At 39.5% G+C, this 24,413-nt stretch overlaps 1 protein-coding gene across 9 annotated transcripts in view; it reads left to right on the top strand.

The window, feature by feature from the left end:
* The window catches only part of lqf (epsin homolog lqf), a 255,684-nt gene that overhangs the window by 196,663 nt on the left and 34,608 nt on the right, over positions 1-24,413 (top strand). For 8 of the 9 annotated variants that reach the window (XM_068228319.1, XM_067149807.2, XM_067149808.2 and 5 more), the window contains one exon: positions 20,892-21,074. The exons of the other annotated variant lie outside the window; for it this stretch is intronic. In XM_068228319.1, coding sequence (XP_068084420.1) covers positions 20,892-21,074 — 183 coding nt within the window. The remainder of the gene's footprint in view (positions 1-20,891; positions 21,075-24,413) is intronic. 9 annotated transcript variants of the gene reach the window in all.

Here is a 24,413-nt window from a genome sequence, read left to right as displayed (position 1 = left end):
CTAGTGTCAGACCTAAGACGAAACGCTGGTTAATAGAGCAAATGCCGGACAAGCCATCCATCTAATTTTTGATCTGATTTTTGATATGCTCTATTGGTGGAAAAGAATCTAATTCCCTCCATGGGAACTTAGAATTTCCATTTGGAATTGCTAGGCGGGCATTATTTCCATTGTGGAGTTTTATCTCCCGTATGCAGTTGTCAGACTGTGCTTCATAAATAAGCTTCTGATAAGTTCACCTGCATACACCCCAGCGTCAGTGGGTAGGGTCTGACACATCCCACTCTGAAGAGTCTAGTGTCAGACCTAAGACGAAACGCTGGTTAATAGAGCAAATGCCGGACAAGCCATCCATCTAATTTTTGATCTGATTTATGATTTGGTTTTACGCACGCGATCACTTTCTTCCAGAATTAAATTATTTAGGGCAGAAAACCTATTTCTGATGTTTATTTCCAGAAATTCAGTTGTAGATTTCTTCTTAGTCGGCCATCCATGAACTACTTGACATCACGTGCTCGAGTTCATTACTGGTACCGGTATATCACTTGAAGAATGGTCAGTCCCAAATTCTAGCGGTCGCAGTCTTTCTTTTAATTCTTGATTTTCAACTTTAAGAGCCTCATTGTCCTTTTGTAGAATGTTTATAATTTCCAATGCACTTCTGTATTCGTCATCGATTATTTTTGGTGCCTCATCGTCAACGCCGTCGCCAACTACAACATTCCGAACACACTGCTCACAAATCCAGTCAACATTTTCATTAGTTTTTATGTCACTAGGGCAATTTCCGCACTTATAATGCCACCATCGATCACATGAATCATTTAACATTCCATTTTTCACTGATCTTCAACGTTTTCGGCACTTTTAGTCACATTTTACGATTAATTTACTCGGAGGATAAAACATTATGTCGTCATTACCGGGCGCCATTTTGAAAATGCAGCATGACGTGTATCTTCGCAGCTTCTGTGTTGTTCACAGATGAAGCGACATTCACAAGAGATGGAAAGAGAATTTCCATAATGAACAAGTGTGGAGTGATACAAATCCTCATGCAGTCATCCAATCTTCTCATCAACGGAGCTTCGACAGGCATTGTTGGTGATTCCTTGTTGGGACCCTATGTTCCTCTGTATAGACTTACTGGACAGAACTACACGAATTTCTTGCGTACTGCATTGCCTGATTACTTGGAAGTCCTGAAATCAACATTAGGAGGTTAGGCTTGCAGAGGAATAGGCCGCACATGATGATCTGGAGACTGCTACGAGAAAACCTGTTGTATCCGTATTATCTGCAGCGTGTACAATCTTTGTCTCCTGCGGATTGTCCTGCATCCCGTCGACAAATTTTTTTCATACACGATGGTGCTTCCGCACATTTCAGTCTGCCTGCCCGCAGATACCTGAATACCCATTTTCCTGAGTGCTGGACAGGTAGAGGAGGAGCGATTGGTTGGCCACCACTCCTGACTTGAACCTCCTGGACTTTTACCTGTGGGGACATGTTAAGTCCCTCGTGTATGCGACTCCTGTTCCTGATGAAGCACATTGTAACAACCTGTCAGGCAGTACGCACTACACCAGGCATTTTTGATCGCGTTCATAATTCCATGCGACGACGAGCCGACGCTTGTATTCAAGCTGAAGGTCGTCACTTTGAACATTTCCTCTGATACATGCTCAAAGTGTTTCAGATGCCGTTACAGACGTACGGTGTAAATGTACAAAAGTTTGAATAAATCTGTAAGTATATGTTTCCGGACCCATGTTGTCATAACCTTTTTTTCTTCTCTCTATGTGAGGAATCCATTCCTAAATTTTTGCTGTCAAGTTTTGGAACATCCTGTATAGTTAATGTATTAGTAGAACTGGCTGAGTCAGCAAAGAGGATCCATCTGGATGTGCTACGAAGAAGTGATATTCGAGTAAGGGGAGATAAAGAGGAAGAGATAGGAGATTATAAAGTGTACTTGACGGGTGTTAAAAGGGGAAGGGCAGAGTATGGGGTAGGACTGTTTATCAGGAATACCATTGCACGTCACATAGTTTCTGTTAGGCATGTAAACGAGCGAATGATGTGGATAGATTTGGCAGTTGGAGGATTTAGGACTAGAATTGTCTCAGTGTATTCACCATGTGAGGGTGCAGATGAGGATGAAGTTGACAAGTTTTATGAAGCATTGAGTGATATCGTGGTCAGGGTCAACAGCAAAGATAGAATAGTGCTAATGGGCGATTTCAATGCGAGAGTTGGGAATAGAACTGAAGGATACGAAAGGGTGATTGGTAAATGTGGGGAAGATATGGAAGCTAATGGGAATGGGAAGCATTTGCTGGACTTCTGTGCTAGTATGGGTTTAGCAGTTGCGAATACATATTTCAAGCATAAGGCTGTTCACTGCTATACATAGGAGGCTAGGGGTACCAGATCCATTACAGACTATATCTTAACTGACTTTGAATTCATTTGCATGCCATTTTTAGTGTGCTGAGTAAATGATTTTACTACAGATCTCGCCCCCTCTCAGAATTAGAGAGTTGTCATTATCTTGGCTGCCATTTCTCATTATAACAAGTGGATCTGTTTCATTAACAGAAGAAATGACTCTAGCAACAGTTTAATTCTCCATTTTTAGAGGGATCACAGAAAATGAAATAACGGGAAAAACAGAAAATCTGGGAACAAACTAAAACCATCAATATACCACAATAATGAAATATGTACTCTGTAATTATAATCTTACAAAAACACTGGTTCATGTTTGTGGGTTACTGTAGTCACGTCCTAGTTCGTGAAGCATGGGCAACGGCTGAGTGGCCTAGTAAGTGGTCCTGAGAGGCGGGATACCAGTTGGTATGGAATGGGAGTGGGCATCTCGGACATATTCAGAGTCCTGGCCCTCCTTGTGCTCAGGCGGCTAGGACTATACAATCCACCGGTGGTCCATAACCCGTTAGAGGAGAGATCCTCACTTGGACTATGTGCAAGTAGGGTAGCATCCTGCTTCATGAATAGACCGAGCTCAGAACATTTTAAGAAAGCCTCGGACCTATGGGAGTAACGGAGTCCCACTCCCATTTGACAGGCGAGGGACTCCTTGGAAACAACTTGGCGAACGAAATGGAATTCGATGGGGAGCTATCAATATTAATGGGGCTTATGGAAGAAAGAAAGTAGAATTGGCTGAGTCAGCAAAGAGGATGCATCTGGATGTGCTAGGAGTAAGTGATATTCGGGTAAGGGGAGATAACGAGGAAGAGATAGGAGATTATAAAGTGTACTTGACGGGTGTTAGAAAGGGGAAGGGCAGAGTCTGGGGTAGGGCTCTTTATCAGGAATACCATTGCACACAGCATAGTTTCTGTTAGGCACATAAACGAGCGAATGATGTGGGTAGATTTGTCAGTTGGAGGAATTAAGACTAGAATTGTCTCTGTGTATTCACCATGTGAGGGTGCAGATGAGGATGAAGTTGACAAGTTTTATGAAGCATTGAGTGATATCGTGGTCAGGGTCAACAGCAAAGATAGAATAGTGCTAATGGGCGATTTCAATGCGAGAGTTGGGAATAGAACTGAAGGATACGAAAGGGTGATTGGTAAATGTGGGGAAGATATGGAAGCTAATGGGAATGGGAAGCATTTGCTGGACTTCTGTGCTAGTATGGGTTTAGCAGTTGCGAATACATATTTCAAGCATAAGGCTGTTCACTGCTATACATAGGAGGCTAGGGGTACCAGATCCATTACAGACTATATCTTAACTGACTTTGAATTTAGGAAATCTGTTAGGAATGCTTGAGGAAGTGGAAAGGATGGTATATGAATTCCATTGTCACGAAGCAGCGGGAATAGATGAAATTAGACCCCAACGTTATCCAGGAACCCCCACCCTATATAACGCCCCCCAGTATCGTCTTCCGTACCAACCACTACCACCACAATAACCATCACAACCTCCGTTTGCACCCTTTCCACAACTCCAACCCCCTATAGCACCTCCTTTCACCCTGCACCCATAATGTCAGTATCCCCCCCTCCCCCGAAATACACCTCCCCTCCCCATCTCAGCAACGCCCCCCCTCCAACCCCGCAGGAAGTGACAGAGGCTACTCCACCGCCGGCACCAGAGAACTCCAATGGCCCGTCATGAGCAACTCACTAGGCAACACCACCTTCTCAAGCCACCTTCAGCTGCGCGCTACGGGGAGTAACACCAAACTTCACAGACGCCGACATCTTTCAAGAACTCAGAATAGCAGGCATCCCCATACAAAAAGCCACTAGAATACACAGCACCCATGGCCCTACGTTCATGGTGCGCCTGCAACTGTCATCAGAAAGTGATGTAAAGCAACTAATAAGCACAGGAATCCAAATCAATGGCCAGCACTGAAGAGTCAAGCCCTCGCGCACTCCCGTCCTCACCCAGCCGCCAACCTCCAGTCACCGCACATCGCCGCCCCCGCCCACCCCCACTCCAATTCCTACATACCCACAAGACTACCCATCCCATCCCCAACCATTCCAACCAACGTATGACCCATTTTACCTCCTTATCACCTCCATTCATAACTTCACTGCCACTATCCATCTCCTCACATTACACCTCAAACATCTCAGACTAAATCTCCCCATCCCACCAGCATATATGTAAAATCAGAATCTGTAATTGTACTGTATATAAATTCACATCTCTATGTAAATCAGTATATGTAACCCTGTAAATCAATATGTACTTGTCAAAATTCTAATATAACGCATGGAACAGGCTACACTCCTTAGCCAAGAGGCCACGTCCTCACAAACTCCCTAACAATCAATGCACCCCTTATCCATCTCCTAACTCTAGCAACCTCCAAACCCTGCCAAATCTCCTGGCCAGAGAGAAGGCCTTACATTCTAGGTGGCCTGCCCCTTCCCTTTGGGAAGGGGAATGAAAACATCCCCCCAGGTCCCATGGAGTGTTGGTAAGGTACCTTCAGATTGGACAAAAGCAGTAATTGCACCTATCTATGAGCAAGGGAACACAAAGGATTGCAACAACTATCGAGGTATTTCATTGATTAGTATACCGGGCAAGTGGATGAGAAGTTGGATGAAAACCAGTTTGGTTTCAGACCACAGAGGGGCTGTCAGGATCAGATTTTCAGTATGTGCCAGGTAATTGAAAAATGCTACGAGAGGAATAGACACCTGTGTTTATGTTTCGTAGATCTAGAGAAAGCATATGACAGGGTACTGAGGGAAAAGATGTTCGCCATACTGGGGGGACTATGGAATCAAAGGTAGATTTTTAAAATCAATCTAAGGCATGTATGTTAAAATTGGGCTTCATTGAGAATTGATGGCAGAATGAGTTCTTGATTCAGGGTACTTGCAGGGGTTAGACAAGGCTGTAATCTTTCACCTTTGCTGTTCGTAGTTTACATGGATCATCTGTTGAAAGGTATAAATGGGCAGGGAGGGATTCAGTTGGGTGTAAATGTAGTAAGCAGCCTGGCCTATGCTGACGACTTAGTCTTAATGGCAGATTGTGCCGAAAGCCTGCAGTGTAATATCTTGGAACTTGAAAATAGGTGCAATGAGTATGGTATGAAAATTAGCCTTTCGAAGACTAAATTGATGTCAGTAGGTAAGAAATTCAACAGAATTGAATGTCAGATTGGTGATACAAAGCTTCAACAGGTAGATAATTTCAAGTATTTAGGATGTGTGTTCTTCCAGGATGGTAATATAGTAAGTGAGATTGAATCAAGGTGTAGTAGCAATCAACAGTATTTGTAAGAAGGAACTCACCTCCCGGATGAAACTATCGGTCTGTTTTCAGACCAACTTGCTGTTCGGGACCAAAACCTGGGTGGACTCAGGATATCTTATTCATAAGTTAGAAGTAACAGATATGCAAGTAGCGAGAATGATTGCTGGTACAAACAGTTGGGAACAATGGCAAGAGGATACTCGGAATGAGGAGATAGTGGCTAAGTTAGGATTGAACTCAATGGATGAAGCTGTACGCATAAACCGGCCTCGGCGGTGGGGCCATGTGAAGCGAATGGAGGAGGATAGGTAACCTAGGAGAATAATGGACTCTGTTATGGAGGGTAAGGGAAGTAGAGGGAGACAAAGACGATGATGGTTAGACTCAGTTTCTAACGATTTAAAGATAAGAGGTATAGAACTAAATGAGGCCACAGCACTAGTTGCAAATAGAGGATTGTGGCGACATTTAGTAAATTCAGAGAGGCTTGCAGACTGAACGCTGAAAGGCATAATGGTCTATAATAATTATGTATGTATGTATGTATGTATGTATGTATGTATGTATTAGTCTTTATATTCTATGTTTTGTTCCAGTAAAAAGTTAAATGAAAACATGTCACTATGGAGAGTAAGCTGGCTACTACAGTACATCTCGAATTTTTCTGAACTGTTGCTAAAGTCATTTCTTCTGTTAATGAAACAGATCCACTTGTTATAATGAAAAATGGCAGCCAAGATAACAACAACTCTCCAATTCTGGGAGGGGGCGGGATCTGTAGTAAAATAATTTACTCAGCACGTTAAAAATGGAACCCATCTACCCTGTAACCTATTGTATTAGCTCCATATTATACATGAAATTATTTTTTATTACATACAGTATATTCACTTTGTTTATATTGCTGTTGTATAGCTGCTTCCTTGCCTCTTAATAATTTTGAAGTGAGGGTTATTGTAAAAAGCAATTACTATTGCAGAATCCATCATCATACATGTTTTTTAAACCACTGGGAATATCTTGTGAGTTAGAAACCAGTTCATTTAATAAGTTAGATAATATACGTTGTTGGAATATTTCAATACAGTGAAACCTCATTAGTGTGTTCCTCATTAAGACGTTTTCTCGCTTAGCACATCGAATAAATTTCAAGTTGTTAAACTTAACCATAATAGGTATTTTATTTGATTCTGTATTGACTTGTCTAAATCTATTAAAGGAACTATTTAAAATAGTTTATGTTGGGTCCACCTTGTTATCATTATCATTTCCCATTATCCAGCTGTATCCGGGTAGGAGCTACTATGGTTTCTCTCCACTTTCTTTGGTCTTTCTACCACTCCTCCTCCAACACTGTGTCCCAGTCCAGGTTTCTTTCCCTAATACTGCGTTGGATTGTGTCCTTCTCCACAGCCCCTCCTTCCTTGCATTTGCATTTCCATCACCTTTTTTGTCATTCTTTCATCACTCATTCACTTTGTACCCAAACCATCTTAATCAGCTCTTCTCTGTTCTATCATTCATTTTTTCCACTCCAATTTCTTCCCAGATTTCCTCATTTTTTATTTTGTCTCTTCTACTCTTCTGTATCATACACCTCAAGAACTTCATTTCGGCTGTCTGTATTCGACTCTCATCCTTCTTTGTCATTATCCAAGTTTCTGCTCCGTAAGTTGTTATGGGTACATAATACATCTTGTACATAGTTTCCTTTGCTTCCATTGGCACATCTTTGTCCTATAACATGTTTCTTATACTATGATAGAAACAGCTTCCAGCTTGAATCCTCTTATTAATTTCAGCATCCAGTCGAACATTCTCCATTAATTCACTCCGCAGGTATTTGAACGTCTCCACTACTTCCAGGGCTTGTCTGCAAGTCTAATTTGACCTTTCCCTTCTTTCTCCCATCTAGTCATAACTAGAGTTTTACCCTTTTCTACATGTATTTTCAATCTACATTCTTCGATCTTCCCATTCATCACATCCAACTGTTCTTGAACATTCATGTCCTTTTCTCCCCAAATCACAATATCATCTGCAAATAACATCATGTTCATTTCTCTTCCTCCATATGCTGCTTTTGCTGTTCTCATGTCGTCATCCATTACTATTGTAAACAAAGGTAAGGAAACTTTTCAATCTGTCAAACACACAGCAGTAACAATTATAACACTATAACATACTAACAATAATAATGAGTAAATTAATGTTGTAATGGTCCACCTTTCAATACTATATATGCAATATTTTGATTTACATTAACTAGGGACTAGTTTCGGCCTGGTCTGGCCATCTTCAGCCTTAACATGAAACATCTAATAACTAAACAAATGTACATTCATACAATTGACATAAATCAAATGAACATATATATATAATTGACATTAAAAACTGGGATGAAATTAGAATAAACTAGGCTCTAAATTCTTAGCATCTTGAGTATGCTCATCATCAAGGCTCTTTCATGCACTGATATTCACAGAACTGTTAGTTCCATCACTGCTAATCATTTCAATTACAATTGTAAACCAGGAACTGGTAAATGTTGATCCTGTAGTCAATCACCAAATCTATTTGAGTGGTGTTAGTCGTATGCAAGTCACTGAACGCCGCTGTAAACAACCACCAGCTGACGCAGAACTGCTAGATGGTGTTTCAACATCAACATCAATCAACGTAATAAAATGAAATGCTCTCGTTGTGCTTGTTAAAATCATGCTGAAATGTTGTTGGACATTGTCAGGACGGCATGTAAAGATGTGGTTAAAACAGATGCATTGTGTCTGGTATAAAATTTACAATTCATTGTGGTGTACATGAAGTTAACCTGAATAAAATTAGATAAAATTCTATTAATGAATTGAAGGAGAGAGCATGTTAGTTAGATATGGATCAGAAGCATGAAGTTTATATCCTATGACTATAAACATACCTGTAAAATACTATCGTTACTACTGTCTGTTTGACAGACTGAAAAGTTATTTTACATTTAATTAAGTCAACACTGTAAAATATGGCTTCATTCTTAACATATTGTAAACAGGATTGGCAATAGAACACTTCCCTGTCTCAGCCCACTGGTGATTTTGAACTAACTTGGCCTGCCAGCTTGTGTTTGCATGCAACTACAACATTCCTTGTACATTGCCATGATCATTTTTATTAATCCCTGTCCAATTCCAATTACTTTTTTCACCAGACTGTTCCAAACTTTAGTCCTGGGGACACTGTCATAAGCCTTTTCAATGTCATTGAATGCCATCACCCTATCATTCCCATACTCCCATTGCTTTTCCATCAGTTGTCTCATAATGAAAATGGGTTCTATTGTTGACCTTCCACTTCTGAAACCAAACAGATTTTCTTGTATTCTGATTTTCAACCCTCAACCTTATCCTACTTTCCAGTATCCTCTGCATTATGTTAGCAACATGGGATAGCAGAGTAATTCCCCTGTAATCCTTCAGTATTTTCTTATCGCCTTTCTTGAAAATTGGGATGATTATTCCTTTTTGCCAATCCTCAGGGACCCCTTTATTCTCCCAGACAATCCTGAAAACTCGATATGTCCACTGCAGACCTACAGTTCCAGCTACCTTTATCATCTCCACTGAAATTTCATAGATTCCAGCAGTTTTTCCATTCTTCATCCTTCTTACTGCCATTTCAATTTCATTCATTGTAATTTCTTTATCCATTTCTTCATCAACTAATTGCCTTTCCTGGTGGTCCATTGAACGACAGTCATTAATTAGTTCTCTTGTTCAGCGACTTCTGAAAATACTCTCTCCATCTATTTCTTATTTCTTCTGGTTTTGTTAATATTATGCCGCCTTCATCCTTCACAAATCTGGTGTTTACTTGATCTCTCTTTTTGTTTCTTAAGATACCATACAATCATTTCTTGCTGCCCTGCGTATCATCTCTCAATTTCTATGTGAATAAGGCCCAGCTTTTCCTCTTTTCTTGCTGCACTATCTTGGCCAAATTCTTTGCCACCACATATTTTCATCTTAGATGTTTTACATGCTTTCCATGCCATATTCTTTTCCTTCGCTTTAATCTTTACCGTATCTTTCCACCAGTGTGTCTCCTTGTCTTTCATATTTCCTGATGTTCTACCACATACCTTTTCTGCACATCCAACCAGTGCTTCCTTAAATATTTTCCATTCATTTTCAACGTTCCCCATCTCCGTCCTGGGTACCAAGGGAATTTTTTTCCTTGTGAAATTCTTCTTTTATGCTTTTCTCCTTCAACTTCCATACTGTAATTCTTTTCTCTTCTTAATGGGGGTTTTTCTATCTTTCCCACTTTCAATTTTCCTAGCACCACACTATGATCTCCACCAAACGCTTCTTCAGGCATGGCTGTAACATCTAAAAGGTTCTTCCAGTGTTCTTTTTCAATGATTATATAAGCAGTCATGGTCTTTGTTTGTCTGTCTTCCCAACCCTACGTTGTAATCTATTGCAGAATCCATCATCATACGTGTTTTTTAAACCACTGGGAATATCTTGTGAGAAACCAGTTCATTTAATAAGTTAGAAGATACATGTTGTTTCCAACAATCATTTGGTTCCTCATGCAAAAATCCACCAACAACTCGCCTTCTGGATTTACATTTCCATATCTAAAGGACCCTACAACATCTTCATTTCTTTGTCTTTCCATTCTAATTTGTGCATTTAGATCTCCCATCAATGGCACTTATCTTCTCTCTCTCTCTCTCTCTCTCTCCACTTCCCCTACAATGCCCTCTAGATGTTAATCTATGCAAACCATTTGTGGGGCATACAACTGAAATAGATCTTTCATGCCATTTTTAAACTGGAGTTTCATCACCATCATCATATCGCTGACGCATTTTGTAGATTTCACATATCCTTGGATTTCTTTTTTAGGTATGATGGCCACTCCATTTTTTGCTCCAGGTCCTCCGCTGTAATACAGCCTGTATCCTTCTTTCAGAGGAATCTCTCCTGTACCCCTCTTCTTGGTCTCACACAGTCCAAGTATGGCTATCTTTTTCTTTCATGAATTTGCCAGTTCTTCTGTCTTTTCTGTCAGTGTTAGGACATTTACTGTCACATTCTTGATGTAGTTTGGTGCTGGATGCCCACTTCTCAGAGTTCCCGCAGCATCCAAAGAGCTGCGCTTTGCTTTGAGCAGGGGGCGCCCTAACGTTTTCCGAGGCACCGTATCTGCTTTATCCATATAGGCTATTGTTACGATGGGCTCATCACACCCAAAGGCATTTTATACCTACTGCCAGGTTCGAAATTAGGCCTCCCCTAACTTGGAGACAGATGCCTTTTGTAGCCGCTCCTCTGGAGTACAGACTCAACGGGTTTCCCCCTTCCACCATTTCCACCGTACTGAAGTTCATCTTCTCCGCCATAGATGCCGTTGAGGACTTCACCCATAACCCAGGGCAAGCCCTCCCTATTTATGATCCCTGGAAAGAGGGTATCCCAGTATTTTAAAGCCCCCAGGAATTGGACTACCCGTTGGTCCGCGGGTTGTATTGGGTATTTCAACCAGCCCGACATACCGTAGGGGCCCCCTATCCGCCACCTGGGGACGCGCTCTGTAGGGGTCAGGTTCCCCTGGTTACTTTTGGAAGTTAACCTCACCCACAGAGGCTGATGTTATTTGCAGAGTCCACCTTGTCAATACACTTTTAATGATTGAAAATTATTTATTCTATCATACATGTTTCAGGAACAGTATGCAAATTAAAATAATTTAAAGTGTATTGACTAGGGGGACCCAACATAAACTATGTTAAATAGTTACTTTAATAGATTTTAATTTCAAGTCCTGATTCCCATTGTGTTAAAACTATATAAAAATACCTTGCATATTGTGTCATAAATCTTTACTATTACCGCTCAGTACGATCGGATTTTTCACTCCTTTTAATTTTCTTCCACCATCTTCAGAAACAGTAGAGACCTCTTTCATTGTATCAGTACATACACATTGTAAAATGCATGCTGTCGAAAAAGAAGAGAAAAACATTTAGTGTTTCCATATCACTGGTGGATAGTTTATATTTACATATTCAATAGTATGTTTTCTCATTTAACATATTCTACTTCATTGTCCTCTGCAGAAACATTTTAATGAGGTTTTACTGTATTATGTTATTTAAACAAGTAAAGCTGTTGGACATTTTGACACGCAGAGAGCCAATTTCCCTAACACATGATAACTGCTTAACATTTGTCAAGGTTGTTAATAGGTCAGCCAATTGTCTATACGCATATCTGCTATATCTTAATTATCTTAATGTTGCAGAAGCTGAAGGTGAGAGAGTGATTACTGTAAAGAATGACTTTGAAAATGTCAGAAGAGAAGTTTCTGGAAGGATACAGATCAACAAACGGAAGTGTTAAAGTTCCTGAAACTGAATATGGATTAGATCATTTAACAAATAAGAACCTCCCTTTTTCTATAGTGCAACAGTTACTCATTACCGTACAATTTTATGTCATAGGACCCTTCCAGATAATTGCAGGAGACACTGATGAAGTATCAAAAACAATAGTATGCAGAATACCATATTGATTTGCATAATGGGTGCACTTTTTCCCCCAATTTTTGTAAGAAAATCTAGGGTGCATCTTTTGTGTCTGTTAGGTCATCAGCCCAGAGGCTGGTTGGATCCTGAAATAGCATCACCAAAGGCTATGAAGTTATATCTATCTATCTATCTATCTAGGTATTCTGCCTTATGGCAGGTCTTGTCATGGGATGAACCTCTTCCACTGTTGCCTGTCCTGCGCCAAGTTTTTCATGTCCGAATATTTATTTCCTTGGATATTGTCCAACATTTGATATTTTTTCCTTCCTCTTCCTCGTTTGGGGAAACCACAAAAACCAATGGCAGTACCAAAATGAGGCATACTAGGCAAGATGAGGAGTGAGGTGGTTTGCCATTGCTTTCCTCACTGGGCCAGACAGTGCTATTGTAGCACAACTAACCCTATGAGCAACACCTTTCATGACACTCAGACACACTGGTTGTGCTCTGAATGTCATTAATCAGCACCACCCATACCCCGGCAGCTTCCATATTGTCACAACCATGGATGAGACTGGGACTTCAGTGGAAGCTACACTTTGCTCTGGCCAGTGCCAAGAGATGGATCCAAAGTACTGTATCCATCAAGAAATGGCAGCAGGCAGCGGTGCATCTTTTATACAAGGGTTTTCACCACGGTATCTGCATGAGACACATCTACCACCAACCGGATGAACTATGCGTGTGCAAACTTTGTGATAACCCATGTGACAGATATCACGTAATGACATGTAAGCACAGAGAAATATCTGACAAAATTCTGTGAAAATGCTTAAGAGTATGTCCTTTAATTATGCACATTGTGCGAAATTAAAGTAATTTAAATTATAATGAAAAAATTAAGACATATCAAAACATGCACCAATTCGAATGTGAAATAATCAGTAGCATCAATAGTGGTATAGTAAACAAGTAGAGACTACAGAATGGTCTCATTCCAAACAGGTCTACAATTGATTAGCCTCTAGCATCAGCTGTTCAACTTACATAACTAAACACAGATGTGAGGGGGGGGGGGGATCAAATATAAACAGGATTTTATTTTTTGTTTAAATTTATTTATTGAAAAACACAAGGAAATTACAATTTATTTTTCCACGGAGTTTTCTGCTTTGGAAATGCATTTGTCCCAGCATATGGGCAGCTTTTTAATGCCCTCATCTTATAAAGAACAGGGTTGTCCCAGCCAATTGTGCACGAAGTCTTCCACACTCTCGTCATCTTCAAATCATTGCCCTCCTAGAGCTTCTTTAAGCGGTCCAAACAAATGGAAATTGCAGGGCGATAAGGCCGGGCTGTAAGGAGGATGATCAAGTGCATTTCCTGTAGCTTGGAGACAGAGCTGCAGTATGGGGCCGCGCATTGTTGTGGAGGAGGACGACCTGTCGAATCGGTTGGTCTCGTCTTTTGTGGCAATATACAACCCTCTCCATGTTCAACAGCTCGCATTAGTAAGCAGCATTGATTGTGTGTTGCTCATGCAAAAAGTCAATCAACAAAATGCCTCACCAATCGGAAAAAAACGGTTACAAGAACCTTGCCAGCTGATAGTCAAGTCTTGGCTTTCCCTGGTACTACCTTCCCTTTCCTCCGCCACTCCTTAGTGGCTTGTTTGATTTCGGCAGTGTAGTGGTGGACCCATGTTTCGTCACAGGTGATGATTCAACTAAAAAATGCCTCACCTTCTTCCGCAAACCTTGCTGTAAGCCTCTGACAGACCTCCAAACGTCTCTACTTCAGATTTTTGGTCAAAAGACGAGGGACCCATCTGGAACACACTTTATGGAACTGTAGGTCGTTTGTGATGATTGCTTGACAGCTCCCATTACTGATTCAGACTTGTTCTGCAATTTCTGATACTGTCACCCGTCAACCGCAGTCAGTGATGTCTTTAACTGCACAAATGTTTTTGTCTGTAATGCTGGTCCGAGCACAGTGATCATGTTGCTGATTTTCCACACGTTCTCGTTCTTCCTTGAACTTTTTATGCCAGGCAAACACATGCGTCCTTGACAATGTTTGATCACCGAACTGTGCAGTCAATCTCTGGCAAAATCTCCATCGCTGTAACTCCTTCACGAGCACGAAATTTTATAATTATGCGTTGCGCCGTGGAGGGTTGCATCTGTTGCTCTGACATCGTGAGCGTTACTGACGAAACTGTGGGAATTATCTAACAGCATGCTCTCCCCACTCCTAACGGTCCCGCCTAAGCATGGCAGAAGCACAGGGCTAGTCCTACCAATTGGTGGTGTTCAGGAATAAAAATACTGTTTATATTTGATCGACCTTTGCAGCATACAACTTATTATAACTTAAAATTGGAAATAAACTACAGCAGTGATTATTGGTAAAAACACAACCAAGAACCAGTGGCAACACCAAAATTAAGTGTACTAGACAAGATAAAAGAGTGAGATAGTTTTTGCCATTGTTCTCCTTACTTGGCCAGAAAGTGCTATTACAGCATGACTGATCTTATGATAAACACCTTTTATAACACTGAGGCACACTAGCTGTGCTCCCTACCTTGGGAGCTTCCATACCGTCACAGCCATGAATGAGACTGTGATTTCGGTGGAAAGAATGTTGTGTTCTGGCCTGTGTCAAGAGATACATACAAAAATATCGCATCTGTCAAAAAATAACAACTGGCAAAAGCCACTATTCTCCGGACCACCTTTTGAACAGACTAAAGCGGAAGTAACGTCATTGCCTCTTCACACTCGCTGTTGTTGCCAAATGAACCGGCGCGTGATTTGAAGTTGTACTCCAGCACTATAATACAGCACAGCTCAAGGATTGTACGTCGAGTGCATTTAAAAGAATTAGGGGCCTAATACTTGAACGTATGCATGGTAGAATCCCATACATTCTTTTAACGGCGTACATCTTCACACAATTGATTTACTGACTTACATTTTTAATGTACTAACTACAATATCACACATAAAGCATTGCGAACAAATTCTTTTGACATACACAGTAAGCATTATATTCATTAAATTAATTCATATAATTATTATTATTGTTGTTGTTATTATTATTATTATTATTATTATTATTATTATTATTATTATTATTAATATATATAACATTATTTTATCATTTACCATTCATTATTATATATATATATATATATAAAATTCGCTGGGGCCATCAAGGACCACGTTAAGTCTTGTTGCATTTGACACTGAACTTGGCCTTCTTTAGAGCCCAAATTTCCCTCATTCTTTGCGAGTGGGCCTGCTTGCGCTCCTCTGTCCAAGGGGCACTGTGTCTTCTCTTCGGTTGCTCGTCTCGGTTTAGCCCGTTCGTCAATATTTTCTTGCGGAAGAGATCTCTGTTAAAGGCGTCTTCAGCTGAGATATGTAGCATTTGCAGGTCTTCTTTGGTATTTCTAAACCAGGGAATTGTGGTTTTGGGGTTTGAAACAAAAAAGTGAAAGATTTCTTTAGTTAACTTTCTTCTGTCCAATCTTTTCAGATGACCATAAAATCGTGCCCGTCTTTTTCTGATTGTGTCGGTAATTTTCTCTATTTTGCTGTAGACTTCCTTGTTGGATCTCTTTTGATGGATTCCATTTCTGTACTTTGATCCCAAGATATTCCTCTCACAATTTTGCGTTCTCTTTTCTCCAGTTCTTCAAGGAGTCCTTTGTTGGCATTTAGAGACAGGGTTTCGGCTGCATATAGAACTACTGGCTTCAGAACTGTTTCATAGTGATGTATCTTGGTGTTTTGGGAAAGGCATTTTTTGTTGTAGATTGTGCGGGATGTTTGGTAGGTTATTTCCAGTTTGCGTACTCGCTCCTGAAGTGCTTCTTTGTCCAGTCCATTTTTCATGATGATCTCACCCAGATATTTGAATTTGTCTACTCGGGTGATGTCCCCGTATTTTGTATGGAGTTTTGGTGGAGCCTCTTTGATGTTAGTCATTACTTCTGTTTTCTCAAACGATATCTGCAAACCAGTTTGTTCGGCAATTTCCTTTAATATTTCAACTTGAGCTCTAGTGGTTTCTATGTCGGTTATTATTATTATTATTATTATTATTATTATTATTATTATTATTATTATTATTATCTAAATATATGGCCTGATTCCTTTCGAATTAATCCATTCCAAGTACTTGAAATGAGCCTGCTGGAGAGGTCTGACACGCTACTCACAAGCGATTGATGACTAAGAGAGAGAAGTGATGATTATGTACTCGTACTGGAATTGAAACTGACAGGGGAAGTTGGGGATCCAGGCAAAAACCTGTCCCACCTCCACTTTGTCCAGCACAATTTCAATAAATAAATTATAACAAATATATTTTTATGAAACACATTATTACGTATTATTATTATAATCCTGCAGGAGGTTTGAGCATCAGCTTACCTTGTGCCGCAGTAATTAATCTGTATCGCTGTCGAGTGGCTGCACACCCCAAGTCGGAATCGGAGTCGGGGTCAGCACACAAGGTATCATCACCGGAGCTGTCATCGTTGAGATTGATCACAATCTTGTCGTGAAGAAGTTCTATGGGGCCATCAGCTTCCCACATGCGATTCTCCGTCTGTTTCACATGTTCTACATGATTTCGCCATTGTTCCGAAGTCACTTTACGTATTCCCTCTCGCATTAATTGTTCCACTTCTGGGAGCTTGTAACGTTTGTTGTTAGCCACAATGTATCCCTTCACTTGGCTCCACACAAGTTCTATGGGATTTAGCTCGCAGTGATATGGAGGGAGACGTAACACCTCATGACCTGCAGCTGCTGCCAGATTGTCAATGCAATAGTTGGCATCATAATTTGCAGGAATTTTATTGAATATTTCCACAAGTTCAAGTTTATTTATAGAGGGTTCCCAAGTAATATTTTTCTCTGTCAACCTAGCCTGAATAACAGGTTTCGTGGCACTTTTTGTGGGCACACGCTCAATTTTCACTGAGTGATATTAAGCATTATCTAGGACAATAACTGAATTAGGTGGTATGTTCGGTAATAGTCCCTTCGTGAAATATTCCTCGTATCGCTCACCGTCCGTTTCCCCATGATAGTAGCCTGTCTTCATGCCCACGAATATAAGTTCTGCTCCCTCAACGAACCCACATTCAGTCCCTGCATGAATCAGCAGTACACGCCCCCCTTTGCCCGAGGGTGCCTTGCTACCTGTGGTGAGGCCCTCCCTCCATGCCTGTGTAGCTGTCTTAAGAGATGTATCAATCCAAACGCTGGACTTAGTGTGGCTGGCGTTTGCCCATGTCTCAGCTGTGTACACTACGGCTTTTCCCTTGGCCCTTACTTCGTGAATACTGCGTAAATACCTATGACGCCAAGCAACAATGTCTTCCCTGTCAATTAACATTCTCTCCTTCGCTTTATATACTTAAACCCCATATCTAAAAGTAGCCTCCGCATGGTTGTTTTAGAGAACTTTGGAAGTTCCTTGTCTTCATTAACGATTGATATCACTTTATTTAATGTCGGTAGATCGTTCGCCCTGTACAAGACGTGAATTTTTCTCCTTATTGCCGCTCGAGTAAAGGAATCATACTTTTGAAGACGAGTTACTTTCCTTTCAGTTCCTCTATGTTTCCGAGGTGTCTCCAACCCTTTTCCGGTTTTATAATCTGCTTTCACCTTGAGCACGGTTGTATATGAAGCTCCCACAGCCTCTGCTGTCTGTCTCGCTGCTTCATGAACAGTAGTAATTCCCCCGTCAGTAGTTTTCGCTCGGAAATGCTTATAAACAGACAGAATCATGTTTCTCTCGCCGGACGTAAAAATCTTGCGTTTCTTCTTCAACTGATAAGTCTGGTGAATTTTTGTTCAGATCCATTGCACAATAATATCGATAACCAATAATAAGAAACCTACAAACGTACAAGACACTACAAGAATTATGAATTAGCACGCAATACGCACATGCACTCTTTTCGTAAAAGCAGAGCACACTGATAAAATTCTCTCACTGCTGTTTTAAACAGACTACAATTGGAACTGCACCCACGTGTTCAAGACATCCACTGAGTAAGTAAGCATGGCAGCTCCGCACTGACGGCACCACTGCCAAAACTCCCTTGCCCCCCTCGCCTACCATGTGACAACACCGTAGGCGCTGCCCCTGTCACCCGCGCCATCCCCTGGTCCATACAATCACTTCCGCTTTAGTCTCCTCAAAAGGTCCGGAGAATAGATAGCATGCCAAAAACGTGGTTTCAATTCCAAACTTCTCTATATTTCTCATATGGAATGAGTGCATATGATGCTGTTGATGATGACCCGTCTGTTGGATGGTGATGTTAAACCTTGAGCAGACCCCATGGTGTTACTCGACAGAGTAGGCAATGAACCAACACCGGGTTTCACCCTCTTCCCATGAGAGGAAAACAACGTCTCTAATTGGTCACAGTGCAAAGTCATGCAGTGACTTATAACCTCACCAAAATTTTGTAGCTTACTGTAGTAGATCCGATTTTATTATTTTAAGTATTACTAAGCCTATTTTTGTAGAAAATTAAATGCTTCCATTAAGCAGGGATTATTTTTCCAAATTTTAAAGGGGAAAGTTGGGGTGCATACATTATGCGGTTGCACCTTTTGCATTAATAAATACGGTAGTTAACGGGTTTACAGCGTCTTTTCTGCTATAGCAGCATTGAGACCACAATATATTAATTTCCCTTATGCAGTTGAAGGAGGTACTCTAATTAGATACCTGTATGAAATGGCACGTTTTCCAGGTGTATTAGGAGCTATGGACGTTGTGCACATTGAAGTGGAATCTCCTTGTGTTAATAAAGATGAAATACAATAGAAATAGGAAAGGTCTATTTTCTATCAGTGTTCAAGAAATCTATGGCAGTAAACTTGTAATGTATAATTAACTCCACATACACATTTCTTATTAGTTTTGGTTTCTAGTTTTATGAACATCTCTTCTGCCATGGCATAAGATGGAAGTATAAAAGATTCTATGATGCTGTTTCTACACTCTTTGGCCAGCGTTCCGAATTGTGAATACCAACCACTGCTTTCTAAATTCACATAACTTCTAATTAATTGAACTGTTGGTTAACATAGAGCTGGCATAGGTTGATGAAACTCTCCGATTTTAACATACTGATGGATCATTTTAACATTTTAAAACAAATATTCTTTTTAATTGTGTTTTTAGCAGAAGTTGATGAAACTGAGTAAGAGAAATATTCTAGAACCTAATATCGTTATGAAATGTCTAATTAAACCTATGTCGTAGTAATATTGCAACCACTCGCCTTAGCTGGACAAGTGCATTGATAGTGATGAACCATTCGATTAGTAGCCTTTTAAAGGTCTAAAAAAAAAAATAAATAATAATAATAATTGAAATAAGTAAAAGAACTTTCTGCTGAAGTAGTTTAAGTACTTGTAACATCTGGTTCAGTGTATTTTTCTGTTTAGCCATGAATTACCAACTTATCAAACATTCTGAGTAATGTCTACTTTCCTGAAAATAATGTGTGTTCCGTTCATGATGAACTGTATTTTCTGACAGGCATACAGTATAGATATATTATCTAGCAGTGTACATAAATAGAACTGATGTATTTGATACAGTAGAGAAATAATTTGGTTATCATTGAAATTATCTATAAAGTAATCTGTGGGAAATATTAAGGACTTGGCTTTACAGAAGGCAAGTTATTGAAGTGCCTTCTAAATTTGTACTTCAAATAAACAAGGACCCATAAGGAACATGAAAATTTAAGACTTTCCCTATGTTTAGAATTTAGTTACAGCATTCAGAACCATGCCTTGATTTTCTATCTTCTGAGAATGAATAATGTGCTAAGATTTCTCATTGCACGTTGAACTGACTAAATACTCATATTTTTGCTTCTTAAAATTCAAGACATGGTTGAAAATAATAACTAACTTTATAGGACTCGGATCTCCACAGTTTTGACAATTCGAATATTGTCATGTGATTTTTATTTATTTTTGTTACTTTTCAGTTATTAGCTTTGCCTTCTTTTGCCTTTGTGACTATGCACGAGAACATTATTTATTTTGTTCTTCACAAATTCTGCTGTAATTTAATTAGTATGCATGAGAACAATGTGTTTATTTGGTCTTGACATTTCTTAGTTACTGTAATGTTTTGTTAGTTCTGAGAATTTTATCTTCCTGCTCTGCATGTCGTGTAATGTTCCATTTGTTAGCCTTGTGTTTTGTACCATGCTAAAAATTCTGGTGCTGTGTTTCTGCACAAAAGCTTTCATATCTTTGTCCTTCATTGTTCCTATCACTGAATACTGGTTATTATTACCTGAATCACCTTGGAGGATTAAGAACTGAAGGAGGATAATAAATACTCTGTTTTTAAATACTTTAAACTGCAATTTCTGAGGTCATTTTGCAAATATAAGCATCTAACTGGGAACTACTGCTGTGGCAGGGATGCATGAGTGTTTGAATGGCTTTTAATGTATAGACTTCTTTTCAGTGATAAGTCTGACTGTTAAGTCTTTTAAAGACAGGGTATTGCATTACAGGGGGAACCCTCTCACCTGATCCTTTTGACTTGAGTGTTTTGGGAGACACGCTCACAGAAAGTAAGCAGTCAACAGCTAAAAAGACACCCCACAGCTTCCTGGGCGAGAATTCTGCACTTGTGAACCTGGACAATTTGGTGACTGTTAGCAAGCCTCCTTCAGTCATGGCCACCCCAGCACCAGGTGACAATTGATGCATGCAACATGATGCACAATAGTGAGAAATATTACATAAAGGAGTGAAATGCTGCAGGAGTATGGATAGCAGTTAATCTACTTCACTGTGATATTTCACTGTGTGCTAAATGTCTTTGGAAGGAAGTCTGTGCATGGTTCTGTTTGGCATTAAACAGTTGTTGCATGAATTTTAAATGAAAAACAAAACAAAACAGATATAAGTGTTAATTTACAAGAATCCACCCTTCAGGTATATGTTTTGACCTCATAAATTTACATTTATTTTTCATGATTTAAAATGTCTAAATCTCTAAACCTTCCGTGTTGGAGCTGGTTCCTGTCTTATTACTAACTGATATGGTCTGGAATTGTATATGGTGAAAATACTATTAACATATAGCCTAAGTTTAATATTTAAAACCTCTTATGCCACTCAGTTACTCTTTCCTCAGATTTCATCAGTTTTGGAAAATTGTATTTGTACCAGTATGATAGCAGTTGGAATTCATTGGAACTCTTATTTATTTGATTGTATAGAAAAATGTAATATTTGCTCCTTTATAAAAAACTTGTTCTGTTGGCTTGAACTTTTGGAACATACTGGAACCTTTCCCACCGTCCCCCATGACTCATGGGACCATGTGACAACAAACCAACCCTTTCGGGTCACGAACACATGGGACCATGCTCCACGGAAGTCGATAGTCAAGGGATCTTTTTGGTCTGTGCCGATTTCTCCTCATTGGGATTGTATACTTAATCCACTCACATGAGAAGTTATCAGCCATACGACTCAGCTAGATCACAGCTACTCTCCCGTTCCTGAGGTCTGAACACGGACTCCTCAGGGCCGAAGAACGTTCGCGGCATATAGAGGCTATCAAACATAAGCTATCTTAAAGGCCTACAATGAACGGAAGAGGATTCTGGATGCATGTTTTTCGGTAGAGATAGGCATGAAATCGTTTAGAACAATTTTCTATTCACTCGGTGAAATATACAAAAATTTACATACACTCTTGATCCTTTTTACACAGTTGATATCAGCAATCACTTATTTTAGCAGCGGAAAAATCCGGGCTGCCATTGACATCAGATGTTACCTCCACATTCCACAGACCAAAATCTATGTGGACGGCAACGTTAACTGGTACTCTCTCTAATCCAATTTAAATTTCCCTTTTGACACAGACGTAAATATCCATATCCCTCTCTACCAAAACAGAGAATTACCGAGAGGTTATTAATATGATCTCACCTTTTCACATACTATCACTTTGAATTGCCTGTGTCCTATATTGCTTACATAACTATTACATTAGTTTGGATGTATGCTACACAAATTGTTTTGTGTATTATCGCGATTGTTTTGTGCGTTCCATCCCCCGGTTACCATAAACCACTTGAGTACGACATACACAATAAAATGACCCTATCATATTCACAAAAATAAAACAAGCCATGTTCCCCCCAATGCGAGTATTCCATGGGACTGAATCCCGTATTACACATTAGACTCTATTTACACAAAAGAAAAATGTCCGCTTTTGAATGGTCGGCTAACTTGAGAAATCACGAAAGTAAATATAAAAAAACATAATTAATCCGAACATTCTGACCATATCAGAAATCCGTCATTAAAACACGGAGAAAGAAAAAGAAATGGACTCAAGTCTTCCATATAAAATTAAACACAGACTTGAACAACGAACTATCACTTGCAATCACTACCAGTGGACTTTCACGAAGTCTAGATTCAAATCGACATCGATTATAAGTAAACAAAACACTTCCTGGAAAAGAAATATATCAAACACATGTATCAATAAAGACAATAGCTGTAAATAACCCGTTGTAACCCGCTGTCTTAGCGAGCTGTTGATCCCTGCTGTGCCCACACGAGGTTCGAACCTGAGACTCTGGTCGTCTCCATCCAGGGTACTGTAATCAAGCCCTAATTAATCTAATCATGTATCGAACAGTAGTTACTCTCTACATTGTTTTCCGGATCAAGGCTAATGGACAGTGTGTATTATTTACATAAAATTTGTGTCTTCTTTCACACAGTAGAACGCAACATTCTACCAGACACGTTTTCTTAACAAGGCGAGTTCTTTCTTTTCTCTGGTCATAAATTCTGACCCAAGTCCGCTCCCCTCTCGCACCACAGCGAGACTAATTCACCACATTCACAGGCGGCCTTCAAGGAGTCCATAACATCATTCAATTTAGCTAATGCAGGGTCACCTGCTCAAATTAGCTCATTACGATCCTTATGACCAATAATTATTTATTTATTTCTATTACTCAGCCAGATTATATCAAAAACTCCCTCGTTATACTAGCAATTGGGATTTACCCATACATTTCCAATCGTATCCTCATTCACACTTCCAATCGCCTTTCCTCGAACGACAACGTCTCCTAATTCCACCCGTGTGTGTATAGATTGTGTACCTGGCATAACATTAACTTGCCATTTTAATAGATCGGCATGAAATCATCGATCAAAACATGAAAGAAAATAATAATAGTAATAATAATAATAATAATAATAATAATCCTCTAACCTTTTGCTTAAAATGTATTGGCATCCAAACACTGATCAAGTTACATTAAGAAAGTAATAATAATAATAATAATAATAATAATAATAATAATAATAATAATAATAATAATAATAATAATAATAATAATAATAATAATCCTCTAACCTTTTGCTTAAATTGTATTGGCATCCAAACACTGATCAAGTTACATTAAGAAAATAATAATAATAATAATAATAATAATAATAATAATAATAATAATAATAATAATAATAATAATAATAAAATTCAAATTAATTTAAATTATTAAATCCTTCCAAACCACTAACAGACCTTTTACATCTAACCTCAATAGTGTAGTGGAGGACAGGGGTTCAAACCTCGGCACTTCATTTCTTGACCATCTTCAGTTGCAGCCAAAACTTATATTATCATGCAACAAACTCTACCATTACGAACATAGTGCTGATTCTAGCCCAAGCCTTTTCTCTCATACGGGCACTCGTTGATGACTCTGTCACCTCGCTAGTCCCTGTCTAACTTAGGCAATAGCTCAGATGAGATCTACATTATTAATCTACATAGCACTCTACTCCTTTTCCCCTCAATACCTTCTCAGCACTAAATAAACAAAATATGATAACATGCAAATATATCCACTAAAAGGGGTCCCATATTCTATACACTAACACAGGATCACTCCCTTCCCATATCTAATTAATTAATTGAAACAAAAATGAATAAAAGGATTCCCGACCATTCTTGGGCGGATTAAACCTATTTATATACGTTATTT

This window comes from Anabrus simplex, chromosome 6 (assembly GCF_040414725.1).
Source record: "Anabrus simplex isolate iqAnaSimp1 chromosome 6, ASM4041472v1, whole genome shotgun sequence".
Lineage (NCBI taxonomy): Eukaryota > Metazoa > Arthropoda > Insecta > Orthoptera > Tettigoniidae > Anabrus > Anabrus simplex.
This window is presented reverse-complemented; position numbering and strand designations above follow the sequence as displayed.